This window comes from Chiloscyllium plagiosum, unplaced genomic scaffold (genome assembly GCF_037043375.1).
Source record: "Chiloscyllium plagiosum isolate Xiang-an unplaced genomic scaffold, Cpla_swu_hap1 HiC_scaffold_4, whole genome shotgun sequence".
Classification (NCBI taxonomy): domain Eukaryota; kingdom Metazoa; phylum Chordata; class Chondrichthyes; order Orectolobiformes; family Hemiscylliidae; genus Chiloscyllium; species Chiloscyllium plagiosum.
In genome coordinates this window covers 53,320,736-53,344,619 of record NW_028270142.1, presented here as the reverse complement: position 1 = coordinate 53,344,619, position 23,884 = coordinate 53,320,736, and the positions used below count along the sequence as shown (strand labels likewise).

At 37.1% G+C, this 23,884-nt stretch overlaps 1 protein-coding gene and 1 long non-coding RNA gene across 2 annotated transcripts in view; one reads left to right on the top strand and one right to left on the bottom strand.

The window, feature by feature from the left end:
• Positions 1 to 23,471, top strand: part of riok1 (RIO kinase 1 (yeast)) — a 40,226-nt gene extending 16,755 nt beyond the window's left edge. Inside the window, exons 6-16 of the mRNA XM_043688574.2 lie at positions 480 to 592; positions 3,019 to 3,099; positions 5,084 to 5,170; positions 7,888 to 8,025; positions 9,969 to 10,072; positions 11,813 to 11,919; positions 15,993 to 16,058; positions 17,025 to 17,144; positions 18,654 to 18,707; positions 19,156 to 19,299; positions 20,394 to 23,471. Of these exons, the coding sequence (XP_043544509.1) occupies positions 480 to 592; positions 3,019 to 3,099; positions 5,084 to 5,170; positions 7,888 to 8,025; positions 9,969 to 10,072; positions 11,813 to 11,919; positions 15,993 to 16,058; positions 17,025 to 17,144; positions 18,654 to 18,707; positions 19,156 to 19,299; positions 20,394 to 20,507 (1,128 nt within the window). The 3' untranslated portion in view covers positions 20,508 to 23,471. The remainder of the gene's footprint in view (positions 1 to 479; positions 593 to 3,018; positions 3,100 to 5,083; positions 5,171 to 7,887; positions 8,026 to 9,968; positions 10,073 to 11,812; positions 11,920 to 15,992; positions 16,059 to 17,024; positions 17,145 to 18,653; positions 18,708 to 19,155; positions 19,300 to 20,393) is intronic.
• On the bottom strand, positions 6,522 to 19,983 carry LOC148150142 (uncharacterized). The gene is made up of 3 exons (XR_015756960.1): positions 19,864 to 19,983; positions 15,980 to 16,152; positions 6,522 to 6,894 (listed from the first exon to the last, which is right to left on the bottom strand). It is a non-coding gene; the product is annotated as an uncharacterized LOC148150142 (long non-coding RNA).
• Positions 23,472 to 23,884: the final 413 nt, after the last annotated feature.

The window sequence follows — 23,884 nt, the reverse complement described above, 5'->3', positions numbered from 1 at the left end:
ATGTTAGACTACACTATCTACATTTATCCATTCATTCAGACAAACCAACCAACCAACCAACTGATCCAAACCAGTTTTAACTCCTGTATAACTACAATACTCCTACCCACTCTCAAATACCCACTTCACCATCTTAGCCACCCTAACCTCTGACACTATACCCAGCTGTCACCCAAACATTCAGTTCCTCTGTCACCCTATCATCTGGCACATCTATCCACTATCTACATTTACCCATTCATTCAGACACTCAAACAAACATAATGAGAAGCTAAGAATATGGAAGATAGTATAAAAGAGGGTGTGAATTTCTGCCCAAAAATTCCTAGAGTAAATCAGTTGGTCAGAGAAACCAGAGGAACGTAAGTGGATTTTTTTATTTGGTCAAAAATATGTTTTCCAGTTTTGATCAGAGAACCCATTATATTGTTCTTTCAAGCCTCCTTCAACAGTTCAGTTTTATCTCTGCTTACTAACAGGCAAATGTATATCATGCAACAACAAACACTGGAGAAAGCAGAGCAATAAAGATCTACAAAACTTCAATCTTAATTTTTAAAGATCGTGACAAATATGTTAGTGGGGAATTCAGGTAAGGCTTTCAGAAATGTAACTATTTCTGTATTAAATTTCTGAATTGTTAGGTACAGCATCTATGATTTATCAACAGTGAAAGCAGGAAGAATGTACATGTTCCCTCAGTCATATGTAACAATTCATAATTTGCAGACATTTCTGCATATACATAAATATATAGAACAATTCCCAAAGAAAATGTTGTTGCACACAAACTATGGGTAAGGAACATCAAAAAAAAGTTGGAGGAATTGATTTTAATTGAATGAATTAGTCATAGACTTCCCGAATGTAACAACAACCAAGACAGAAAGTGATTTTAATGTAGTGAAACATCACATGATACTTCAGATGTACATTATCGAGCAAAACAAAACAACCAAGCCATATTATGAGATATTAGGACTAGTGACCAAAAGCTTAAGTCAAATTGATTTTATGAAGGTTCTAAAGGAGGAAAGTTCAGTAGAGTCAAGAGTAGCTTTATTTGTCATTTCTACCATATACAACGGATCTAGTAAAAATGAGACAACGTTCCTCCAGGACCAAGAAGCTACATGGATAACACAAACTACACAATCATACGCAGGGTGGCGTGAAGGTCAAAACACGCAAGACAGCATAGTAATTCCTGACACGTCAAGACAACGGGCATAGTGGTGTACAAATTACAGTGTAATAAAAGAATAAATAATAAATAAAACATTGTTCTAGCAGCAATTTGAAGTCATACAAAGACTTTCAGATGGAATTGAGTCTGATCATACTGGGTTATGGAGGCTGATGGACCAGGGGAAGAAACTGTTGCATATCTGGCTGTGAGACACGGAATGCTCCAGATGGCAGAAAGAAGAAGGGTTTGAGTGAGGGGTGTGTAGGGTCTTCCACAATGCTTTTCGCCTTATGGATGCAGCGTGTGGAATAAATGTCTGTAATGGAGGGAAGAGAGAGACCCTCATGATCTTCTCAGCTGTCCTCACTATCCGTTGTAGGGTCTTTTGATCTGAGGTGGTGCAGTTACTGAACCAGGCAGTGATGCAGCAGCTTGGGGTACTCAATAAACCCTCTGTAGAATGTGATGAGGATGGGGGCTGGGAGGTGGGCTTTCCTCAACTTAGGCAAAAAGTAGAGACGCTGCTGGGCTTTCTTGGCTATGGAGCTGGTGTTGAGGGACCAAGTGAAATTGTCTGCCAGACGGACACCAAGAAATTTTGTGCTCTTCACGATCTCCACAGAGGAACTGTTGATGTCCAGCGGAGAGTGGTCACTCTGTGTCCTCCTGAAGTCAACAGCCACCTCTTTGAGAAACGAAGTGGTATAAAGAGAGGATTCAGAGCTTGGATCTGAGGCAACAAAGCCACAGCCAGAGTGTGAAGTCATTATAACTGAAAAAGCGCAAGAAGACCAAGGAGAACAAACACCTGGGAAGGGTGTGGAGTTCATAGAATTCCTACAGTGTAGAAAGGGGCTATTTGGCCCATTATATCTGCACTGACATTCCAAAGCGCATCCCACCCAGACCTAGCCACCTACCTTTATTCCTGTGACCCCCACATTTACTACGGCTAATCCACATGGTCTGTGTATCTCTGGACCATACAGACGATTTAATTCACCTAACCTACACATCTTTGAACTATGGGAGGAAACCGAAGCTTTTGCTGAAAGCCAATGTAGACATGGGGAGAATGTACAAACTCCACACAGGCAATTGCCCATGGGTGGGATTGAACCCAGATTCCTGGTGCTGTGAGGCAGCATGCTAACCATTGAGCCACCGTGCCATTGGTGGAAATTTTAGAAGTTGTCAGATGACTGGAGAAATTTGAAAGCAAAGAATGAAATTTTTCAAATTGCATTGCTTGTGTGGAAGCCAACATAGTCAGCCAACAGAAATCATTGAGCACAAGTGGCCATAGTGGAATGGGATTTACTGCAGGTTGAAAGCAGAATTTTTGTCGGCCTCCAGTATTAGATTGGTTGAGTCTAGTGGTGACAAAGTTATGAATGAAGTAATAAAAATTGTCAGCAATATTGGTTTAAAAATAAGTAAATAAATTAACTTTACAGTCCTTCTTGTGAAATGCTTCCCTGTACTGCGCGGTTCATTTTGAATCCAAGTGGTAAGATGTAATATTTCTCTGAACTACTTGTAATAATCTACAGATCCAATGCATTTTCGCTATTTAAAGTAACCCCATCTCTAAGCTTGATATTCACTATTCGTAATAATACGCTTTATGTATTTCATTCTAGTGTCCTTGTTTTAAAATTCGCAAAATGGTTGCCATCATTTATAGTAAAATGAAAATATAGCCGAACAAGAGAAATTGATTTACTAATTTTTCTAAAAACAATGTATTTTTTCCATCAACAGATTTGTTTCATTTGGAATGCTTTTAAAACCCACAAAAATTGATCAGAACAATAATTCTTTTCCAGATTCCGCCATGGATATTGCAAAGGAAATCCAAGGAAAATGGTGAGGACTTGGGCAGAAAAGGAGATGAGAAATTTAATCAGGTATGTTGTTAGAATTTTTTAGTTTACTTGGCTATATTAATATAGAAGTGAACCTTAGTCCTGTATTAGATAATAAGTGATGTAATGCTTTTTTGTGGCTAAGTTGTTAGATGTTGAAGTTAGAACAGTTTTACAAGTTTTCTTCATGATATTGCTTCTTTTCTAATGTTGGCGCATCTGCATGGTCCATTGTTAACCATGAAGTCCAATGGTCTAGTTTGAGCCTTATCTCCTCTATTATACTGATTGACACTGACCTACAAGTCATGACAGGAAGGCCTTGGAGATGTACCAAACCATACTGATCCCCAAGACGGAGTGATATTTATGATATCTGGCCACTCTTACTCAAGAAACGCACTACCATCAGTTCTGCCCATTCACCAATCAGCAGCAAGAATGTTAACATATTCTGATTTATTACAAGCACAGTAGCTTAAGTGATCAGCACTCCACATTGTTCATGTGTTCCAGTTATGCCTCCATATGATGGGCAGAATTCAAAACAGTCAGACCAGCGGTTCATCTGAGAAACTCTTTCAAAGTAGCAACTGCTATTTTTGGAGCAAATTTCGATGGTCACTAAAAGTTTGTCTTGTTCAATATTTTGGAGCATATTTACATTACTATTTAAGCAATGTAACAGCACACATTATGGTCCCGGGCAGCAGTAAGATAAATATGATTTAGGGGTGAGTATTGTCTAGATAAGGAGTGGAACTTCTGCATTTTTTGAGTAGTGACCTAGAACATTTTTAGAAATCTTAGTGGTATTTGTGTTATAGAATTGGTAAATTTAGCAGGTAGATTACCTCCAATTCATTTTTAAGACTCGCAATTTAAATCCTGTAAAATTTTGTTTGCTCTCATGAATCTTTTTTTAAACTGAGTAATACTTACAACGGTTTTTTTTTCAACCTTGGGTTTAGTTTTGGTTTCTATATCGCATTTGGTTCGTTGGTGTTTCCACTGCCTGGGCAATGCACTGAATTTATAGCAAGTCCATGATTAAAAACTCAATGTTCCAATTTATTTTGGCTACTATTATGATATCTCCCTTTGGTGATCTTTGGTGTCTTCAGACTGTGACAGAAAATACTGATTTGGCCCTTGTCACAGTCTAATTTAACAAAACAATGAATGAAATGGTAACATGACATTTATCTTTTAAGCAGCTGATTAAGATTTTATAGCTCCCCAAGCTGTTAACAACTGTTGTGATAAACTGATCTCCGTTATTTCTCTTTAGAGGTTCTTTTACCTTCAACTAAAGAAGCTCCTTTTGTTTGACTGAATTTCTCATGCTATAGGCTCTCTTGATTTCAAAGAATTCTGTTAAATATTTTCCATGTATCTGGAGCCAAATAAATAACATATTTGAAAAAAAAATTGAAAAGGTGGTTGAATTGAATGATTTGACTCCCTCTTTATACAGCGCTTTCAGTCAGATCAACTAATTTTGGCAAAAAAATTGTTTGCTGCTAAAATGGCATGTGATTTTGTTGATGGAAAATAAGAAATTAGGTACTTCTCAACCTGGGGCTGTTGTGACACATTGAATAGGTCCCCATCTCTGGGCCAAAAGACTTGGATTCAAGTCCAAGCTGCTACAGAGGTGTGTCATAACATCTTGGAACAGCTTGATTAAAATACCTATAATTCTTAGACCTAAAGGAAAGACTTACTTATTTGTTACACAATCAATTCTTGGTTGGATGTCAGAATTATTTGAAATCTGAATGAAGAGATTACAAGAATGTTGACATTCTAGACCTCTGGGCCACAAGTGTCAAAATTTCATGTTTTCTTAATTAATAATCTAGCATGAGAGCACTTGAATGGATCTCCATAAAACCTGCTTAAAACCAATAGATTTATTATCTGTTAAAATGAAAGCATACTAAATATCTGTCTGATAGCATTACAGATTTATCAGCTCATATAGTTTACAATGATAATATCATTTTGCTTATTTTGGACATAGGTTGCAAACAGCAGCAATACCATGTCCAGAACCGATCATGCTCAGGAGCCATGTGCTTGTTATGGGTTTTATTGGTAAAGATGACATGTAAGTTTTTTTGTGTTATTCAAAATAATACTTAATAAATATTCTGAAAGCTAAAGTGGTTAAAGGGCGAAAAGACCTGGAAGTTGCACTATATAATTATAAAATCTAGAGGCAATTGTATGCTTCCTGGCTCATGCTCTTGAAGCCTTCATTTTGTTTCGAAGTTGTTCATTTCAGCCTTCTTTTGTGTATGTATGAGAAGCACTTTGAACATAATGAATCTACATTGATTTGAAAGGAAATACCAAGATTATTCATAAACAGGGCATGGTAAAGGATTTAGTAATTGCAGTCACAAGTTCATTGCAAGAATGGCACTTTGCAGTAATATAGTCAGAAAAAAATTGACATCTAGCAATACAGGTAATTAAAGATTAGTGCAAGAGATTGGCTTTAAAGAATGTTTTTGAGGAGGAGGCAGGGGTGAAGAAGCAGAGGATATATGCAAGGAATTCTAGACTGCTGGGTCACCAATGATGAGATTTTGGAAGTGGGCAGAGTTCTTGGAGAATCATAGGGCCAAAGAATGTTGGGGAGGTAGGTAGAATAGAAGCAAAGTCATGAAGGAGTTTGAACATTGCAAGTTTTAAAAGGTGTGATTTGAGAGTCAGCTTCAGTTAGCTAGCAGATTGAGCTGAAGGCTCTGTTCATTAGGATGTTGTGTTTAGATAAACTGGAGGTGTATTGAGGGCAGAAGCCTGGAATCAGGCCAAGAAACTTTTGAAATAGATAAGTTGGAAGATAAAAATGGCATGAATGAGAGGTGTAGCAGCAAATAGGTTGAGGTTTGGGTTGAGAAATGTGATATTACTGGATGATAAATTTTATTTGTGTAACAGAGGGATTGCAAGCTCAGCTGGTGTCAAACATGCTGTGGTTGAAAATGGTCTGATTCAACCGGAGTGTGTTCGGGGATGATGATGGAATTGATTGAAAAAGAATGGAGATTGTACGAAAGATAAAAGACAGTAAAGGTGGTAGAAAGGTTGAGAGATAGAACTTTATGTTGCAGTGTATACATGAAACCTGATCTTGTTTTTGTCTTTGGATGGTTTTTGTGAGAATCAGAAATAGGCTAAGGATAGACTCTAGAGGTAATTAGGAATAACCATTTTGGGAGATTATCTGACTGAGTTAATAGTTTGGTGAATAAAGTGCAAAAAGTCCCACTCAATGATGAAATTAATTAAGTATTTAAAATGTGACCAGAACATTTTCACACTACTGGTAGTGTGAAACAAAATGTGTAGATTCAAAGGGAAATTCAGTGAATGTTTAGGAATAGTCTGAGAAAGAAAGTATGAGATGTTGATCTTTCAAAAAGGAACTAATTTATGTGGCTAAAGGGCCATCCCCTTTTTAGCAAAATTTATATTCTTGGATAGACATTTTCTCCTTCAGTTTCTTATTTACTATTTCTCATTTTCGTACTGTTCTAAAATTCTTGTAAAAATCTTTATTTGTAATTTGCCAGATCCTTATATATAAGCCACCCTTAAATTAGTTGTAAGAATAAATAATGTGAATAATTTATTTGAGTATTTGACATAAGAATAATTTATTTATTTGTCATTCAGCACTCCAATTTCACCTTCAACCCCTCCAAAGTTAATTTATTCAGTGAGTACCTGAAATGCACAAATCCAGAAAGTTCAAGCTTTGCTTTCAGTCTTGGCAAGATATTTCAGTCTCGGTGGCAACAGTGTGCTATTATTAGCTTCAGTCTGTGAGACATAAAGGAGAGGCATTTCAATACAGCGTACTTGTGCTTGTTAAACGTTGGTAATAGTTGGTCAAGATGAGATTTAGATTAAGCTCATTTATGCTGCCTCTACTTGTTGAAGAATTTCCTCCACCCATTGTTCAATCATAGATTGGCCAGCATAATGGAACAACTCCAGTGAAGTCTACAAACAAAAAGCACTGGAGAAACTGAGCAGGTCTAGCAGCATCTGTGGACTGTAAAATGAGAGTTAATGTTTTGAGTCCAATATGACTACTTCTAAAGTGAAGAACAGAAGCATTAACTGTTTCTCTCACTGCTTATATTGCCAACCCTGCTGAGTTTCTCTAGCATTTTTTTCTTCACATTTAAAGCATCTGCAATATTTTGACTTATCCAGAAAGGATTCGATACCTTAGGAGAATATTCTTTTATGACCTATGTTCTGTAAGATAAACTTTAATTGACATAAAATCTCTTGTATTACAACCTTCTTTAAAAAGGGAAGAAAAATCATTGTGAATTGCAGAATAAAACTTTGCAGTATTGAAAGACAATTCTAAAACCTAACGAAATTATGTCTAAATGAAGACTAATCAAATCATTGAGCATTCTTCATAAATTACTTGCTTGAACACATCCCAGAGTCTAAATATCTATGAGTTCTGTTTTTTTTTCCTGTTGATCATGCCATTCAGACTCACTATATGTTGGATGCTCAATCAGACTTTGTCTGTATAAGAAAATTATATGCCTTTTGTTTCATTTCGTATAAGAAGCTTATTTTTAAGGAGGGTCTGCTTAGAAACTGCTCTCAAAAATATTTTGCAGGTATCTGTCTGGAGTTAAGTGATTTTGGAGTAAACAATGTCCAGTGTAGGTTCATTGTTTTCTGTACATCAGATTTCACTTTGAATTTTCAAAGTTTCTTCACACAGCTTATGAAGAAATTGTGAAAGGCTATACTTTAACTGTATTCCCTTTTATTCTTTAGGCCGGCACCTTTGCTGAAGAATGCTCATTTGTCAGAATCCAAGGCCCGTGAACTATATCTGTTTGTTATTCAGTACATGCGAAGAATATACAAAGATGCCAAACTGGTTCATGCTGATCTCAGTGAATTTAATATGCTGTAAATAAATGTCTTTCTATCTATTGAATTTTCGAAGTGGTTAAGGTTTCTAATGCATTTGTTCCTTTATGATTTCTGTTGATTTGTATTGACTTACCCCTGCCCCTACCATGCAAAGCATTGTTTCCCACATTTAAAACATTTTATAAAGTGCATTGTTATCAGGTTACCTGTTTACCAAAGCAGTTAGCTATCCTGTAATAGACATGACCAGCATGTAATTTGGTAAATGTTAGACTTCATGTTTAAAGGTTTGGACCAATGGTTGCAGAAATGTTTTAAAACATATAACAACTAGAACAGCCAATACTTTATTATGTTTTACCATTGGGAAAATATAGCCAGATATTTCAATGGGTTTAATCAATTAAAAAATTGACATAGAAATAAAGAAGAATATATAGATGTGAGTGATTAAAGTGTTTTCAGAGATAATTTTTAGTACTGTTGATGCTGGAGAGTGAGGTATGACTGTTGATGTTTACGTGGTAATCAAATATTTAATGTCATTGGACAAAAGCAAAGTATAAATAGAAGACCTTGAAGTAGTGAAACTTGGGGCAAGTATTCACAATGAACCATGTAAATCTATTTCCTGCCTTAGCCTGCTTATGGCCTTTAATTCTATGTTTTTGTTTCAGTATCTGGCAATCACTCTGGGTACTTCACGTTTTACTTAATAATATATTTATCACTATCTTATGGATATGAACCTTAGTTTTGGAACTTCCACAAATTGAAATATTTATCTCCCTGCCACAAGGACATAGCCCCAACTGTCCAGCCTTTCATGATAATTATAACTTCTAGTAAATAATTTTTCTGCATTTTCACAAGTGCTTCCAACACCTTATTAGATACTGCACCATCCTCTAAAAGTGAAATGCCGATATGTTTCACATCAATGTTAAACAAGCAGTCAAGTGCTTACTGTAGTATCATGCACATAGTGACAGATGAAACTATTTTTGCATTGTTTGCTGTATATATGCTAAACTTCATTTCAGAATTACTAATTTTTCACAACTTTAGAGTCATAGAGATGTACAGCACAGAAACGGACCCTTCGTTCCAACTTGTCCATACTGACTAGATACCCTAACTTAATGTAGGTCCATTTGCCAGCACTTGGCCCATATCCTTCCTATTCATATACCCTTCCAAATGTCTTTTAAATGTTGTAATTGTACCAGTCATCACCACTTCATCTGGCAGCTAATTCCATACATGCACCACCCTCTGTGTGGAAACAAAAATGCCCCTTAGGTCCCTTTTCAAATCTTTTCCCTCTCACCCTAAACCTATACCCTCTGGTTTTGGACTCCTCCACCCCAGGGAAAATACCTTGTCTATTTACCCAATCCATGCCCTCATGATTTTATAAACCTCTTAAAAGATTATTCCTTAACCTCTGATGCTCCAAGTAAAACAGCTATTCATTTTTTCTGTATAGCTCAAACCATCCAATCCTCACAACATTCTTGTAAATCTTTTTTGAGCCCTTTCAATTTTCATGACATCCTTCCTATAGGAGGGAGACCAGAATTGCACACAATATTCCAAAAGTGGCCTAACTAGTTTCCTGTACAGCCTCTCAACTCCTATACTCAGTGCTGTGACCAATAAAGGCAAGCACACCAAACGCCTTCACTATCCTATCTACCTGCGACTCCACTTTCAAGGAATCTTGAACCTGCATTCCAAGGTCTCTTTTTTTCCTTCTGCAACACTCCCTGTTAAGTGTATAAGTCCTGCCCTGATTTGCCTTTCCAAAATGCTGCACCTCATTTATCTAAATTACACTCCATTTGCCACTCTTCAGCCCATTGACCCACCTAATCAAGATCCCGTTTACCTGGAAGTCTTGGTATAGTCCTAAATGTAGCTAAATCTTTGAAAAAGCAGATTATTTGTTTACGCTGTATTTTTCTGCTATTCTTCAGGTACCATGATGGGGGAGTTTATATAATTGATGTATCACAGTCAGTGGAACATGATCATCCATGTGCCTTGGAGTTTCTCCGAAAAGACTGTCTCAATGTCAATGGTGAGTCAAAAGTTGCAATTATTTTTGTTTTGCTCAAATACTTCCTTGCTAAGTCATTGAAAATGATAAATAGTTGTTTAATAAATCTGTCATATTTAAGTAAGTTAAAATGTGTAAAGCAAGTTAAAATGTGTAAACCAAGACATCACTTACATTAGAATTGTGTGCAAGAACAAGTAAACTACTGTTGTATACATTAAGAATGCGCTGCAAGTTGCCCCCGATTTCTTGTCCCTAGTGCCACACATTAACTGTTTTGCAATTTACTTGTGTAAATTTGCCGCATTGCTCACTGATGTTATTTGGAGAATTAGTGGTAATATTATTAGGCTAATAATGGAGAGGACAAAGCTAATGCTCTGAGGATCTGAATTCAAATATCGCATTAGCATCTGATGGAATTTATATGCAATTTTTTATAAATCTGGATTTGAAAACTGATCTCTAATGGTGACCACGAAACTACCATTGATTGTGGTAAACACCCATTTTAATGTCCTTCTCAGGAAATAAACCTGCTATCTGGTGTGGCCTGCATATGATTCCATACCCACAGCAATGCAGTTGACTTGTAGTTACCCTCTGACGTAGCCTAGCAAGCCACTCAGTTTAAGGGCAGTGGCAATAAAAGGAAACATGCTTGCGATGCCCTCATCTCCTGAAAAGGTTGACACAAAAATTAATGTTAAAGTTGTCTATTTCTCAAAAATGTTTTTGATATTAACTCGAAATAAGATGTTAAACAAAGTCTGTCCAGTTAACTAGCTATTTTCATGTTCATAACCAGGTTAATTTTTTTTTATAAAACAAATTGTAGAATTTTTATGGTTACATTATTTCATTATTTATTGATTTGTCTTGGCATTTTTAACTCTTTCATTTAACTTTTTGCAACAGACAATTTAAAATTTACCATATGTTCGCATTCACATTATTGCTACTTTGGTAATTTCTAAGTGGATAATTATGTTGTGAAACTTGAAAGGGTTCAGAAAAGATATATAAGGATGTTGCCGGGGTTGGAGGATTTGAGCTATAGGGAGGGGCTGAACAGGCTGGGGCTGTTTTCCCTGGAGCGTCGGAGGCTGAGGGATGACCTTGTCATCCTTATAAAGTCATGAAGGGCATGGATAGGGTAAATAGGCAAAGTCTTTTCCCTGGGGTCGGGGAGTCCAGAACTAGGGGGCATAGGTTAGGGTGAGAGGGGAAAGATATAAAAGAGATCTACGGGGCAACTTTTTCACACCGAGGGTGGTGCATGTATGGAATGAGCTGCCAGAGGATGTGGTGGAGGCTGGTACAATTGCAACATTTAAGAGGCATTTAGATGAGTATATGAATAGGAAGGATTTGGAGGGATATGGGCCGGGTGCTGGCACGTAGGACTAGGTTGGGTTGGGATATCTGGTTGGCATGGACGGATTGGACCGAAGGGTCTGTTTTCATGCTGTACATCTCTATAACTCTATGATTATCTTCAATTATTATTTTAATTAAAATAATTCATTATTTCACTTAAATCTTGTGGGGTTTTTTTGCACATCTTCATCTAATAATTCACTGAATACAATCAACTTTATTTGTTAGATGTGCAGGGAAATGGCAGTTATGTGAAATTTAAAGCAGACTTCCTAGATGTTTGGAATTACTTGTTGAAACTTTAAGTTTCTTGATGAGTTCTGAATTTTGTGTGATTTCCCTAATTATTATGATGTTCGTCATTGCTTCCTTTTTTGATAGAATTTTTTCGTAAACATAGTGTTGCTGTGATGACTGTGCGAGAACTTTTTGAATTTGTCACTGACCCTTCAATTATGGAAGATAATCTTGATGCTTATCTTCAGAAGGTAGGATTTTATACATTTGTACTGTCATAAAATGAAATGATATTTCTTTAAGTAATAAGATTCAGAAAAGAAGATTAATCTTTAATCAGTGCTGATTGTTGTGATATGACATGTACATACCTCATAGAATCCCTACAGTGTGGAAGCAGGCCATTTAGCCTATTGAGACCATACTGACCCTCCAAAAGCATCCCACCCAGGCCCACCCCTCTACCCTATCCCTGAATTTCCCATGGCTAATGCACCTAGCGTGCATATCCTTGGACACTATGAGCAATTTAGCATGGCCAATCCACCTAGAACGTAGAACATTACAGCCTCATACAGGCCCTTCGGCCTTCGATGTTGCATCGACCTGTGAAACCAATCTGAAGCCCATCTCACCTAAATTATTCCATTATCATCTGTATATTTATCTAATGACCATTTAACTGCCCTTAAAGTTGGCAAGTCTACTACTGTTGCAGGCAGGGCATTCCATGCCCTTACTATTCTCCTGAGTAAAGAAACTACCTCTGACATCTCCTATATCTATCACCCCTCAATTTTAAAGGTAGCCATCACGCAAGCCAACACCATCAGAAGAAAAAGGCTCTCACTGTTAACCCTATCTAATCCTCTGATCATCCTGCATGTCTCTATTAAGTCACCTCTTAACCTTCTTCTCTCTAACAAAAACATCCTCAAGACCCTCAGCCTTTCCTCATAAGACCTTACCAGGCAACATCCTGGTAAATCTCATCTGAACCCTTTCCTGTGCTTCCACATCTTTCCTATAATGGGGTGATCCGAACTGTATGCAATCCTCCAAGTGTGGCCGCACCAGAGTTTTGCTCGGCTGCAACATGTCCTCATGGCTCCAAAACTCTGGAGCACTGTAACTTATCTATGTCCCTCTGTAACCTGTAACATCCTTCTGCACTGTCCACAACTTCACCAACTTTAGTGTCGTCTGCAAATTTACTTAACCCATTCCTCTATGCTCTCATCCAAGTCATTTATAATAATGACGAACAGCAGTGGCTCCAAACCAGATCCTTGTGGTACACCACTCATAACTGAACTCCAGGATGAACTTTTACTACCAACCATCACCCTGTATCTTCTTTCAGCTAGCTAATTTCAGGTTCACACCACTAAATCACCCTCAATCCCATGACTCAGTATTTTCTGCAATAGCCTACCGTGGGGAACCTTATCAAATGCTTTCCTGAAATCCATATACACTACATCAGCCGCTTTACCCTCATTCACCTGTTTGAACACCTTCTCAGAGAACTGAATAAGGTTTGTGAGGCACAATCTACCCTTCACAAAACTGTTGACTTTCCCTAGTCAAATTATTCCTTTCCAGATGATTAGAAATCCTATCTCTTATAATCCTTTCCAACACTTTACCCACAACCAAAGTAAGACTCGCAGGTCTATAATTACCAGGGTTGTTTTTACTTCCCTTGAATAAGGGACAAAATTTGCTATCCTCCAGTCTTCTGGCTCTATTTCTGTAAACAATGACGCTATAACGACCAAAGCCAAAGGCTCTGCCATCTCTTTCCTAGCTTCCCAGAAAATCCTAGGATAAATCTCATCCAGCCCAGTGAACTTAGCAATTCTGGAAAGTGAGACAATAGATAACACCTCCTCCTTATGAACCTCAATCCCGTCTAGTCTAATAGCCTGTATCATCCTCAGTATTCTCCTTGATAACATTGTCTCTTTCCTGTGTGAATACTGACGAAAAATGTTCATTTAGCACCTCTCCTATCTCTTCGGACTCCATGCACAACTTCCCACTACTGTCCTTGACAGGCCTCAGTCTTAGTCTAGTCATTCTTTTACTTCTGACATAGCTGTAGAAAACTTGAGTTTTCCTTGATCCTACCTGCCAAAGACTTCTGATGTCCCCTCCTGGCTCTTTTTAGCTCTCTCTTTAGGTCCTTTCCGGGTAACTTGTAATACTCAACTGCCCTAAATGAGCCTTCTCGTCTCATCTTTATATAAGCTTCCTTCTTCCTCTTAACAAGAGATTCGACTTCTTTAGTAAACGACGGTTCCTTCACTCAACCACTTCCTCCCTGCCTAACAGATACATACTTATCAAGGACATGCAGTAGCTGTTCCTTGAACAAGCTCCACATTTTAATTGTGCCCATCCCCTGCAGTTTCCTTCCCCATCCTATGCATCTTAAATCTTGCCTAATCACATCATAATTGCCTTTCCCCAGCTATAGTTCTTGCCCTGCAGTATATACCTATCCCTTTCCATCGCTAAAGTAAACGTAACCGAATTGTGATCACTATCATTAAAGTGCTCACCTACCTCCAAATATAACAACTGGCCCGGTTCATCACCCAGTACCAAATCCAATGTGGCCTCGCCTCTTGTTGGCCTATCTACAATGTGTCAGGAAACCCTCCTGCACACATTGGACAAAAACTGACCCATTTAAGGTTCTTGAACGGTAGCATTTCCAGTCAATATTTGGAGAATTAAAGTCCCCCATAACAACTACCCTGTTACTTTAGCTCCTATCCAGGATCATCTACATTTTTTTAGATTACATTACAGTGGGGAAACAGGCCCTTCGGCCCAACAAGTCCACACCGACCCGCCGAAGCGAAACCCACCCATACCCCTATATTTACCCCTTACCTAACACTACGGACAATTTAGCATGGCCAATTCACCTGACCCTGCACATCTTTTGGACTGTGGGAGGAAACCGGAGCACCCGGAGGAAACCCACGCAGACACGGGGAGAACGTGCAAACTCCACACAGTCAGTCGCCTGAGGCGGGAATTGAACCCGGGTCTCAGGCGCTGTGAGGCAGCAGTGCTAACCACTGTGCCACCGTGCCGCCCACATCACTGGAACTTTTCAGAGGCCTACAGAAAACTCCCAACAGGCTGACCTCCTTTCCTGCTTCTAACCTCAGCCCATACTACCTCAGTAGATGAGTCCTCATCAAACGTCCTTTCTGCCACTGTAATATGCTCCTTGACTAACAATGCCACACTTTCCCCTCTTTTACCACCTTCCCTATTCTTAGTGAAACATCTAAACGTCAGAACCTGCAACAACCATTCCTGTCCCTGCTCTATCCATGTCTCTGAAATGGCCACATCAAAGTCGCAGGTACTAACACATGCTGCAAGTTCACCCACCTTATTCCAGATGTTCCTAGCGTTGAAGTAGACACACTTCAAATCACCTAACCTGTTCTTTGGGAATATACTCTACGCTACTGTCAGTCACTACCCTAACCACAGTCGAGCATACTTGTCACATGTTGAATTTTTATACTGTTATCAGAATACAGCAGTTTGTATTTTGTACAGCTTGAACATTTAGCTCAGTTTTATTTCCCTTTGAGTTCCATAATCAATAAAATAAAGATTTGATTGACTAAAAGTATTGTAATGCTTAGAACTTTATAGAAATTTCCATCGGCAGTAAAACCTAGTCAGTAATGACTTAATTGCTGATTACTGCCCATTGAGTAGCTTTTCAATATTTAATGTATATATGGCAACTGTTGAACGTGTCGTCATGGAGGCATTGAGCTCAGTGACTACATGAATCCTATCAAATATTAAAAGTTGAGAATTAATACAAAGAATTTCTTATGCTATAAATACACATTTTGTAACATTTTGTAATATATTTTAAATTTATGTCTTCTCATTGTTGACCTTCTTACCAGTAAAAGTAGTTTCTCTCTAGCTATACTTTCAAAACTCCTCTGTTTTGAACAGTTCTATTAAATGTCCCCATTCAAGACGAACAATACCAGCTTCTCTATTTGCTCTGAGTTACAGAAAAAGTCGAGAATTAGATACATTATATATTCTAATTATTGATTACTGAAGTGATTAATCAGTCAGTTAACTTTTTTATAGCACAGAAGTTGACATTTAAATCATTATTAATGCAAAGTCCTTCAATCATGAATAATGTTCCTGAGCAAAGGGATGTGCTGCACAATAACATTCAAGAACAAAAATGTAATCTTTTGAGCAGGAAAAAAATTATGTATTTTAACAAAAGCACTGTTATACCTCTGATAATTAGGCAATGGAAGTAGCTGCAGAAAGATCAGAAGAAGAACGATCCAACCAGGACAAAGTAGATGAAGAGGTAAGAATCCCCTGTTGTGATGTTGTTTGGCTTTCTCTTGCAGATGTTTTCTAATGCACCTCCAGTACAATTATAGTTTATCTTTGAGCACTTCCTGACATACAAATTGTTGAATAAATTAGACAAACGCAAATGATTGAGATGTTACTGTATCTAGACAAGATGATTTCATACAAATAAGCATATATGTTAGCTTCAATTAAAAAAGGTAACCATTGTGATTAATTGGTAATGTATTTAAATTCTACTATTCCTCATTTCTATTTTAGCACACTTCTCTATTATTACGGTTGTAGTTAAGTGCTATCCCAATCAGCTTTAAACTTGTAAATGAAGTAGAGTAAGAGTTCATGGAGGAAGGCACCTCAATTCACTCTGCCTCAGAGAAACTTCAGATCTTCTTTCTGGAAAATCTCAAAGAATTTCATATTTAATGAATTACTATTTGAAGTCTCATTAATGTTCTCGCATAGAGAAGCATATCAGCCAGTTTGCACGTAGTAAGATACCTCAAACTTTAAGTGTTGCAAAATACCAGTTTCTTGCAGTGTCAATCAAAATTCCGATTTTGTATTGTAGAATTTCATTTGAAAGACAGGATCTCTAATAATACAGCAGTTCCAAAATACTAGAATTATATGCTCCATGCATGAAGTGGGCCTTGTACAACTTTCAGCTTCAAAGGGGAAGTACTATCTTTTGATTAAACTGAATTATTTTACGCAAAAAAGTGCATACACAATCAATAAAATAAACATTTTTTCTTAAAAGGAGCATTGAATCTAATCCTCAATATTTTGGTTTCGAGGTTAAGTATTCCTTCTAGCTATTGTATACTGTAGTGGGATGGGGAGAAGTAGAATAATGTAATCTGACAAAAACAAACTCTTAATTTGATATTGATTTGGATAATTCCTGTGCATTCTGATCAGTGGTTTGTAAATATGCTCTTTGCTGTTTCCATAGGTGTTCAAAAACGCCTACATACCCAGGACACTGAATGAAGTGAAACATTATGAACGGGATGTTGACATAATGATGAAGCTCAAGGAAGAAGATATAACTACAGATTTACAGCATGACAATGTGAGTAGTTGCCTACGCCCTTTGCTTTTGGGATGTTTTGCATGAAAGTTTTGTAGTTTTTTTTTTAAACTGCTAATTAAAAGAGTGCTCCAAGGAAAATGTTAGCCTTATCCTCGTGTACTTGTAGGAATTCCTGCTTTTTTTAAGAAAAAGATAATCCATTTCCTACCCCTAAGAAGCTATTCTTCTAATGGATTGTTATTGTTACAGTCTTTTCAGCTGGAGCACTGAAAGTTTTTGCTTCTCTTGGCTGTGTGTTAATACACTGGCCTAGTTTTATAGGAAAGCTTAATTTCAACAGTTTTTGATATTAACATGTGCATAGCTAAATGTAGATTTCCGCAGATTGTTTTCCGATACACTCGGTTAATTTTTGCAGTACTTGCTGATAGACTTAGCTCTGAAATCACTGTCCTAGCATGAACTTGTGTTACTTATTCTCTACTTCCATACTAAAGACATTAAAGAAATAGAATTAGTGTACTCACATCAATAGAATTGTTCAGAGTAATAAAGGATCAAACTTCTTAAACAATCTCTGCAGCACTGACAAAATAATTTTACACTTGGAGGTACTTTTCCTCAAAATTTAATGTTGCAAATTCTTTTTTATAAATGTCTGCTTTCCATCTGTACGGTCCAATCTTCTTTTTCACTTCCTGTGCAATCATTTGGGTCGACATGTTTCCTTTCTTTATTTGCTTCTTTACAATCTCCTTTTCACTTGGGACAATTCAGCTTAATTGGCTGAAGAATCTCATTTTTCTTGTTCTCTTCATGGATACCACAGATACTTAATAAAAGCTGCTACATCAAATCAGCCAATAGATTAATAGAAATCTTCACTAATAAGCCTGCAAACACAATTTTGGGCAACTGTAATTTAGGTGAATGGTAAAAAAAATTAATTCCATTGCCACTGAGGCAAAAAATACTTAATGCCTCTCAGCATTTTAAGTATGGAAATGAATAGATTATGTATAAGGAATGCAACAAAACGAGTTTTACATCCAGCCTCAAACAGTCAACAGCTAGCAATTTACCTTTTCATTGTGTAGCAAGTAGGGTTTTATGTGTATATACATCCATATGTGCTTGTTTTGAATAGTCTTAACTGAAGGATGGTGATGCTACTTCAGCTACCTATATCAGCATTGAGCAAAGCATTAGAGTGTCCACTGCAAAATGAAGCTTTCTCCATTCACCTAAGAAAATGCAAGTGTAAAATTCCTATGTCCTGTAGAAACATGCTTTGTGACCTAAGAATTGTTGTCAGTAATTCTAAGCTAATAGTGTAATGTGCACACTATTTTTCTTCAGTGCTAGTTATACAGATTTTAATGTTTTCAAATATGCCTGTTATAAATGCCAATATATTGAAAATGAAAAAATGCTTTATACATAGCTCTATATCCAATCTTTATTATATTATCAGAAAACCATCATATTTACAATTGTGTTACACTAATAGACTTAAAACCACAAAACTGAACTTTTATTTTTGTGTAGATTCTGTATCAGACGGTGACAGGAATGAAGAAAGACTTGAGTGGTGTGCAACAGGTAAGATTTGTCACTTATAATGTCAAATATATTCAGAGTAAAGAACCTTGTATGCCTACCAGTTTTTTGAAAGGATCTAGGATCTGGCTCAACTTACAGGAGAAGGTTAAGGAAGTCCTGGTTATAAAGGGGTTTGTCCAAACTTGATTTGGGCAAAATATTTATTGTATGGAAGGACAACATTTCAGAAAGACCATTAAGTAAATAATACAAGTGGATTTGTGCTGATTAAATCTGTTGAGATTGAGATTGATTGAGACAAGATATTTAATCTTGTTAAGATCTTTCCCTGTTTTCGAGGAAAACCACATCAGATAAATTAAATGATCATTGTACATTTAACTGCAGCAACTAAGAATGTATCTGCTAATTGACTTCTTCTGTGAATTTATTTAATAGATTTTGGCTGGCAGGTTATTTTCTATTAATCCATTTTTATTTATATCAGGTACCTGCCCTTCTTGAGAATTTGCAAGAAAGTGATGGAAAATCTAATTCTGATAATGATAGCTCTGACTCTGAGCTTGGCTCTGAAGAAGGAGAAAGGATTCATCCTAAAGACCATGTGGAGGAAAGTGAAACTAACAAAAAGGTTTGTTTTCATTTGATAATCAGATTCCTTTAGAAATCATGCAGTGATCAGAATGTTTAGCATTTAAGGTACAGAAAATAATTTTAACATTCAAGTTTCAAACTGATGATGAGTTTTGCTGTGCTTGTTTGGTTAAGTGCTGCACATTAGATTTCATTTCTGATGTGCACTGTATGTATGTATGCTAAGTAAAATTTTGCCGACCAGTATTTAGGTACCTTGAATAACTGTTGCTCGGTTATTTGCTGCTTTTATTTACCATTAATTTTATTTACCAGCTGATACTGTTAGGAGGTAAAGGTGAAATCCAGACTTCTTAATTATTAGAGACAGGGTGGAATTCAGCCTAGACTGACCAAGGCTGTAGACTTGAAACAAAAAGCAAATTACTGCAGATGCTGGAATCTGAAGCCAAAAGAGAAAATGCTGGAAAATCTCAGCAGGTCTGGCAGCATCTGTAAGGAGAGAAAAGAGCTGACGTTTCAAGTCTAACTGACCCTTTGTCAAAGGCTGTAGACTAGATGGTGTTATATGGAAATTTATAGAGAAGACGAAAAGAGTTACCTGGAATAGTTGGATTCTATCCCAATTCCGTCCGTATCCATTGAGAAAAGTGTGGCTGCTGTTAAGGAGACCAAAGAATTTAAGGTTTGGGTGGTTGGCTGGGCTTGTTAGCATTAATGACTGGGTGATGTGACATTGCACCAATGAATAATCAAAATAGGCTTAATGGACTTTATCCTTTCCCTTTACGTCTAGTCACGAGTCAGTCACATTCTCGAGCCATAGGAAAGTAAATTCTGGAGCCAGGTCCTTGATCACCTGTGAACAATGACAGGTTTACTTGGTTTCAATGAATACTGAAACTACTGAAGTGTTAACTTTTATGGTTAATGTTTTTTTTGGCAGTAAACTTTATTCCTGAAATTATAACTTATGTCAATGTAATTATCAGTTGTGCCATTTCCACTGCTCAAAATGAGTCATTGTAAAAAATTAACTTAGTTATATAACACAGAATACATTGGAAAAAAATAAACTTAACCCATCTGCACTTATTATACATGTCTGAACAATGTTATATCTGTTTACAGGACAGAAAAAGACTGGTTAAAGAAGCGCAGCGAGAAAAACGAAGAAACAAAGTACCCAAGCATGTCAAAAAAAGGAAAGAGAAGGTTGCCAAAATGAAGAAAGGGAAATCATAGAAATTTGAATTGTGCTTTGTAAATGGTTGACAATCAAAATACTCTGGTCACCAACAACTTTAATACCAACTTATTAAATGAGGAAGTCTATTTGATTCATCTTGAGTAGAATTTTTAATGCCAGGTACCAATTGTGCCTTTGGGATGAAACGCTGTTTGGGAACACAAATGCCAGCAGCTTGATCCATAAGGAGATTTTGGAGAACATGCAAACTAAGGCACTATCTTTGGGAGGCCCAGTCAATTAATGATGTCAGGAAAGTCCACAGAAAGTAATATAAAAGTAAAATACTGCTATTGCTGAAATAAGAACAAAGTGCTGGAGAAACCCAACAGGTGTGACAGCACCTACAGAAAGCTGTGTGATATTTGACGATTGGTAGCTCCACCATCAGACTTGGTTTTATGGAAGGGTTGTTCGGTTGCTGGCTGACCCTTGTTTGGATCACAATGTAAATGCAAGTGTTTGTGCAGCAGGTGAAATATGCATTCAATTATTAAAGCATAGTATCCGCGGATACCAATAACCCAATCAAATCAATCAGCAGCGTACAATTTAAACCATAATTTAGGATTTCCAAGCTGCCATTGTTACCCCCAGCGGAATTGTAGAATTCACAATCTCTGAGGTAAGTAGGGCTCAGTGGTTAGCACTGCTGCCTCACAGCACCAGGGTCCCAGGTTCGATTCCAGCGTCTGTGAAGTTTGCACATTCTCCCCGTGTCTGCATGGGTTTCTTCTGGGTGCTCCGGTTTCCTCCCACAATCCAAAGATGTGCAGGTCAGGTGAATTGGCCATGCTAAATTGCCCACTTGTGTTAGTGTTAAGAGGGAAATGGTTCTGGGTGGGGTACTCTTTGGAGGGTCGATGTGGACTAGTTGGGCCAAAGGGCCTATTTCCACACTGTAAGGAATCTAATCATAAAAAAAAGCGGCTGTGGAACATAGTTTTTGAGAGCTGCAAGTTTTTTTTTGTTCTTAATCATCTGTTTTAAGTGGCTTGACTGCTGCCATAACCACAGCTTGTAAAAAAAAAATAGGTATTCAATTTTTTCAAGGGAAAGTCAACAGTTGTAAAGCCCCTACCTCTTTGCGGAATGACTCTCAATGCCCCCAAAACCAATCAACAAATATTTTCCTGCACCCCAACCAAACATCTCACAACCCTCATGATCCTCGTCACTCCATTCTCAAAGCCATTCCTATGTCAGGTCCTTTTCACTTTTCACTCTGGTATTGCAAACAGTCTGTGGGATAAAAATGGGATCATATTAGGAAAATGTTTGACAATCGCTGCCATAAACATTGACCATAATGGTATGAAATTATCTAATAGATAGTGGCATCCTATAGATTAAATAATAAGTGGCTACAGCTGTCAGACATTATTTGTAGAATGGAAAACCCTCTATAGCATGATCTGCAGCTGCAGTTATGGCCCTCTGGCAGTTACCAGGGTGGGGTGAATTTAAATTCAACGCAACAATGATGACTGGCAAGAGGCCAGCTCTGTTCATTGTCTGGGCTTTGGCCTCAGTTGGAGGCTGATATGCTATTTATCAGGGAAAGTCGGAGAACTTGGCTACCTGCTGCTGGCACGCGTGGCAGTTACCTCTCTTGATTCAGCCCTCTTCAAAATAACTCAAAAGTGGTACATTGGTAGCAGAACGCTTCGTTGGCCGGTAATGGAAAGTTGTTGACACCTTGCCCTCCGATCCTCTAAATTCTCCATAAAAAAAATCAACTCCCTTGTTTCATTCATTCAGGAAAATCCTCCAACTCCTCGTACTGAAGTGCCTAATTGCCTTCTCCACAACTGTATTTTGAAGTCAACTCCACATTTGATTATTCTTTATTTAAGGAAAAATATTCTAATAGCTGTCCTAACCTTACCTTTTCCCAATTTGAACCATTACCGCCTTATCCTAATCAGCAACTTAAAGAAACATTTTCTTGATGTATGACCAAATGAGCAATACTTAGACCTAATACTTTCTTTGCAGTCTGCCCTTTCATTATGTATGTACAAATAAAACAAATATGAAATTGAACAGACTTGTTGGAATTATTATGAAAGGCCTCTACTGTCAGAACTTAATATCTTTTTGATAGTAATTTTTAAGTAGCACAGTATTACCCTAAACAGTTGGTGCCTGTTGAATGTACTTCCCCAAAACTTGTGTTACATTAAAAATTAAGGATATTTATTAGACAACATCTTTGATCAAAAATAAACTTGAAGAACTGGAATGCAGATTGCAAGAAGCAGAGTTTAGAAGTTTCACTGTAGTAGGGAGAGTTGGATTCAAATTGAGTCCAAGCTGAGGGAATTACTGATTCATTCAAAAATCAAATTAACTTAATAAGTTTAAATTCAGTTTTTGAAGGAAGTTGGTTAAGAGAACTGAATTTTCTAAAGTACAACACAAATTGACACCTACATTCAGAGGACCTTAAGAATAATGGGTGGAATATTAAAAATTCTAATGGGAAATTGCTATTTGAATATTAATGCATGTTCTTTAGAATGGGGGAAGAGTTTATTTACGCTACATTTGACTGTTATTCTTTCCCCTGGAATTTCTAGTGCTTTAATGTTACTCCAAATTAAAAGCATGTTCTTTCCACATCACTAACATCTTCTTGCTTCATGCACTTTTAAAACACATTGATCTCAATAATGTTGAATAATTGTTCACTTCCTCAGCAAAATTTCCAGTTATAACTCTGGAAGAGTTTTCAATATGGTTTGGTAAATCTTGTTCTTCTGTGTATTTGTAGAAACAACAAATTTATTTGACTTTTGAAGTACAAGCTGCAATTCAAATGTTTATAAACAGAGTTGATTGTTTGCTGTTTATGTATAATATAGGATATTAATTCTCAATTAATGAATTTGCAATTGTGCTTATTTGTATACAGTAGTGAACAAATGCTTGCACAAAATATAGACTTAATGCCAAAGTATCTGTCTCCTTTATTTATTAGAAATGACTTGTTATGTCTTATTGTTTTATAGTGAAAAGTACTGATTGTACAAGTGAGGTACAAAATTATAATAAATTCTCCAAATCTATAGTGTCCAAAAACTTTGTTTTCGCAGTTCACAACGTCCTCTTTACTTACAATTGGACTAGTTTGGCTCGCACCACCCTTTTTTTGTCTAAAGTGTTTGCACACTTGTCTCTGTGAAGGCAGTGTAACTATGACAACTGTAACATGCCAGTGAATATCAAATAAAATTTGTGAAGAACTTATTTATAGAATGTGTTTGAACCAAAATAATACTAAGTTAAACACTACAAGCTATCAAACTCTTATAACAAATAAGACTAGTCATCAGTGATGTTAAGGTTCACTTGTGCACTCAAAGCACTC